Source organism: Sphaeroforma arctica (assembly GCF_001186125.1).
Source record: "Sphaeroforma arctica JP610 unplaced genomic scaffold supercont1.196, whole genome shotgun sequence".
Classification (NCBI taxonomy): domain Eukaryota; class Ichthyosporea; order Ichthyophonida; genus Sphaeroforma; species Sphaeroforma arctica.
The window spans coordinates 106,597-111,268 of record NW_014040362.1 but is presented as its reverse complement, the minus strand read 5'-3'; the positions used below and the strand labels follow the sequence as shown (position 1 = coordinate 111,268).

The 4,672-nt window shown below is 45.4% G+C and overlaps 2 protein-coding genes across 2 annotated transcripts; one reads left to right on the top strand and one right to left on the bottom strand.

Annotated features, from left to right (window-relative positions):
• Positions 1-542: 542 nt before the first annotated feature.
• SARC_03732 (hypothetical protein) lies at positions 543-2,552 on the top strand (the record flags this gene model as incomplete). Its single annotated transcript, XM_014302472.1, has 4 exons — positions 543-551; positions 619-744; positions 1,015-1,185; positions 1,635-2,552. The coding sequence occupies 4 exons, from the start codon at positions 543-545 to the stop codon at positions 1,992-1,994; spliced, it is 666 nt and encodes a 221-aa protein (XP_014157947.1). The 3' UTR covers positions 1,995-2,552.
• Positions 2,553-2,693: 141 nt separating this feature from the next.
• Positions 2,694-4,388, bottom strand: SARC_03731 (hypothetical protein; the record flags this gene model as incomplete). Its single annotated transcript, XM_014302471.1, has 2 exons — positions 2,694-4,248; positions 4,280-4,388. The coding sequence occupies 2 exons, from the start codon at positions 4,386-4,388 to the stop codon at positions 3,164-3,166; spliced, it is 1,194 nt and encodes a 397-aa protein (XP_014157946.1). The 3' UTR covers positions 2,694-3,163.
• Between the last annotated feature and the right edge of the window lie 284 nt (positions 4,389-4,672).

The following is a 4,672-nucleotide window of genomic DNA, read 5'->3' as shown; positions in this document are numbered from 1 at the left end:
TGTGTGTGTGTGTGTGTGTTTACGCGTATTTATTTTATAATATACGTACGCGCGTATGTATACATGTATTGGATTTATTTTGTGGTTAAACGTATGCATGTGTATGAAAGTGCGTTTGTTATGTTTGTTTTCGACTATTTGTCGACAATGTCTCGCTATTCACATTTCGAACACCAAGCGAATTTTTTAAAGAATGAAGTATCTATACATTTACATTCATATATATTCATTCCCGATATCATGTGCTTATTGTCGGGTGCGTGTTGCGATATGTATCTTGCCCAACGATTCGCGTATCTATTATCTATAGGCACATCGATATCTGACTATTACCGCCGTGAAGGTTCCTACAAATATTCCTTCTCATTCACGTGATAATGTATTAATTTATTTTTGAACTCCCCAGGGTTTTTTGGTCTTACAAACCATTGTACGGTTCGACATGCATATAATTGCGACTTTTGTCACATGCTGATTCCCGGAAAGAATTCTATGTGCTACAGTACAAGTACAAGTTTGCAAACGAATATAGATATATCTTCATGACATCCGTGTGTGCCAATTTTGAATGCACAAACTAACGGCACTCGCATATATGATCACTGCTTACTGCTGTAGGATGACGACGGCTTATTGCGTTTTAACGTATTCAACAAGCCAGTGGTTCTTGCCACGGAAACTGACTCGGGTTCTGTGGCGGGTAAACTGTGGAGTGTCTCTCTTGTACTCTTGGACTACTTTCAGGTGGGTATGAGTCCGTCCAGATTATTTCTTTGAGATTTTAGTCGCATTGGACCGCGTACGGGTAATCTAATTTCCAATTTGCATACTTCAATTGCGCCAATTTACTAAGTTGTCGCGATCTAACTGAATGATGTGCATCGCAACCGAGCACAATACACAGCATGTCTAGTAAGCGAAGTATAAGCATTCACAAATGAAGGAGACCTCGCTTCCTTCCCTGTGTAACTCTTCCTGGGCATTTATGTATGTTATCTCATTCGGTGGGCGCAGAAATTGGGCCCGGAAACCTTTGCGGATAAGAAGATTCTAGAATTAGGTGCTGGCGTGGGACTGCTCAGCATAGCTTTGAGCCGGGCTGGAGCTAGCGTGACCTGCACAGACCTTCCATCTGCATTGCCCATGTTGGATGAGAATTGCGAGAAAAACAAGAATGCTGATTCGGTACGTAGTGAGGACGTTAATGGCGTGCTGTCTTTGTGTCTAAATTTGTTTGTTGGGTGTTTTATATGTTTGTTGGATGTTTTATATGTTTTTTACGTTTATAGACAGACAGGTTGGTACGAGTGATGCTGTTGTTCAATGCGTAGAGGATGATTTAGGCACAAGTACTAGCGGGTGCGGTCTGTGTGGATATATATGTGGTGCCCATCTGTGTAGAGCGCAAAGCTCCGCTTCGGGTCCTCCTAATTACGGTTAGCATTCACTAAAAATTAGATTACGATATATCTCCAGGTCGTAGCGACAGATGCATTGCCACCCATTGCAGTCGAACCCGTCCGTGCCGCGAGGTAGAGGTACTAGTTATTTATTTGTATTTGAAACGGTATGTGCATTCTGCATAATACTGTGCAAAGTTCACAGGTACATACATATCTTGTTCCAATCTGCAGGGGGCATGTCGAGTGACGGCACTGGGATGGGGTGTCGAAGGGTTCGAAGAGTCAGGCATCGCGCAAGAGATGCAAACAAACGGCGACTACGACTACATCATATGCGCAGATCTGTGCTATGATGAGAGTCTGCACGATATACTAGTCGAGACGCTGCAGCGCATTACGGGGCCGAAGACTGTGGTGTACCTGATCTATATCGATCGCATGAATTTTGATATCATGCTTAACGTCAAGTTATGTGAGGCCGAAGATCCCGAGGGCACCGACAAGGAATTCAGGATAGACATGGTCAAGGATACAGACTACGACTGCCTCGGTGTCGAGGGAATCCACTTCTACAAAGTGATGTACAATTGAATGTTAGATCGCTATACTTAAAGAGCTGGTCCACCGCATACCGATATGCACCAATGGATTGATACCAAGAGGCCACGGGCACCTATCGCACTGTCTGTTCCGTGGGCGGGTGGGTGCAATTCTGCACTGTCAAGTATGCCGATTCTCTGGGATGGCTTTGATTCGGAACATGTTACAACTACGTCATCGCGTTTCTCCAGGCAAAGTTTGTAACGGGGATGAGATCAATTTTTGTGAGAAAAAAACCCTGGGATTTTCCTGAAAACCTTTGTGGCTCTGTATGCGAAATACCTCGTCCCTGTGGGGGGAAAAACGGAAGATGAATCCATTGCGTATAGATGGTAGGCTAACAAGTGGTTACCCTGGGTATGAAGAGGGTGTGGCTTTTGAAGCTTTTATAAGTGGAGTGTAGATGTGACATGCACTCACAGCGAAGTGATGCGCTTCTGATTACACTTGCTTACTCGGATTTCCAATTCACAGTCGGTGGTCTATGAACTGGCTTGCGATGGCGAGTGATTATTAGTAGAAATATATAAATATAATTTAGAAGTAAACTGATGCACTATTTAATACTACACGGGAGGTCAACGCGCTATCAGTGTATAGCCCATATTTGATTCACGGCATATCACCGTACAGGATGCCAGCTGTACACACTCGCGTATCATTCCCATTTGTAAATGAGAATTTATGTATGGTCAGCTGGACGACGTAATTGTAGTATTGGGATTTCCGACGTGTGTTGTTTTCAGTACCTGTGTACACAGGATTCATTCGTAATACTTGATGCCAGCTGCACACACTCGCGCATATCATTCTCATTTGTATTTGAGAATTATGTATGGTCAGCTGGACGACGTAATTGTGGTTTTGGGATCTCCGACGTGTGCTGTTTTCAGTACCTGTGTACACAGGATTCATTCATTCGACATGTGTAACTAATATGAGATGTCAGAGATCCAATTGAATTCAATTGCTGTATTTTGGGGCAATTGAGCAGTGCGAGCTACTACGTTCGAATTGGCTATACGCTAGTACCCCACCGTACTGCATGACCTGGATATGACCATCCAGTCTCGTCACTTTTGTACACCATACACCATACACCATCCATTTGTGCATATAGTATTTTTGGTTGCTTCTAATATATGCCTTGCCTGTTCGTTCTATCGAGGATTCCTACATGTCGCCAAGTGAAACTGACACGGGACGGTCAGCGGTACTGTGTTTTGGTCTTGTTCCGCAACGCCTGCACACATGTCTTGCGGTACAATGCCACTACCCGAACCATCCCAATATGCACAGACAGCCTCCCACAGGCGAGCCTTCACATTTTGTTTGAAGCCAGCCAATTCCTGACTATACGTTGAAGCCGACAGACTCGTACCATCATCACTCGAGTCATAGTAATTATCCTTCCCGTGGCACGATCGGAATGACGACTCCAGCGCGGCGTCTGAAAGTGCGAAAGCGAAGAAGTCGTTAAAGCAACTGAAGTTCACCTTAATCACTGCCGTCATCATTTCGTACTGCGCTTCGCCGTTACTTGAAACTGTGGCAAGACCGCTGGCTCGCAAAGCGTCTAACAATAAATCGCTATCAGCGAAGGCGAAAGGGCCGGGATCATTCCGTGCACTTCCCAAGGGCTTATCAACACCGCCTATACCCGCACTACGCTGCACTCCCTTTGAAATACGGCTATCATTACCAGCCACGTTCTCATCATCTGCAATAAGCCCAGCAGGACTCCGAGCGTGCATGCTTGCTTTAATATGATCCCTAGACGGGCTGTGTTGTGTATTATGTGCCCCATCTTTTACGGATCTCACCTCCACATCAAGCGCATGTGTGGGCAGGTGTATGAGCGGACAGTCGTCTGCATCCCCCCACACAGCGATACATACTACCGCAGAGGGTCCCGGTCGCCACACACGTTTAATCTCAGCTAAGCACGTGGCTGGGTCAGAAAAGTACTGCAAGCCATGCTGGCATACAATGACATCCTGCGACGTGTCCGCTAAAGGGAGTGCACTGGCATCGCTGACCACAAAGTCTATTGGCCGTTGTGGGGACGGTGTGGTAGAAGCGGCTATAGTGCTAGACTCCGAGTTCGCTTCGTTTGTATGTGGTGACGCCAGATCCAACCCGTTTGCAACTGGTAGAGATATATCTCTACACACATCCCCCGTGGTACTCGAGGGCTCTGTCTCCATACCCAGTGCTTCGAGCACTTGCTGCGCGTACTGCTGCGCTATATATATGCTTTGTGGGTCGGTGTCTACCCCTGTGACTGACAGATTGGGTTGTATTGACCCTGGATGTGACTGGGGCCACTCGATGCTCTGCAATAGGGTCTGGTACACACACAAGCCCAGCTGTCCATCTCCACATGCCTGCCAATAACAAAAAGGGTTGTTAAAAAAAGTGTCAGTAAAAGACACTATGCATGAGTACGGTTTTGACAACCATTTTTGAACACGGCAAGGGTCTGCGACAAAAGATGTTGAATGCATCCAAATAATTTATATTGGCTCTCAAACAAACCTCGTAAGTACGGATGCCCGACATGTACGATAGGTACATTCATGCGCGAAGAACCTTCAAAACGTTGTGGTTTTTTGATATATGTATATATATAATTGTAGATAAGTTAATATACGTATAGAAAATAAAGA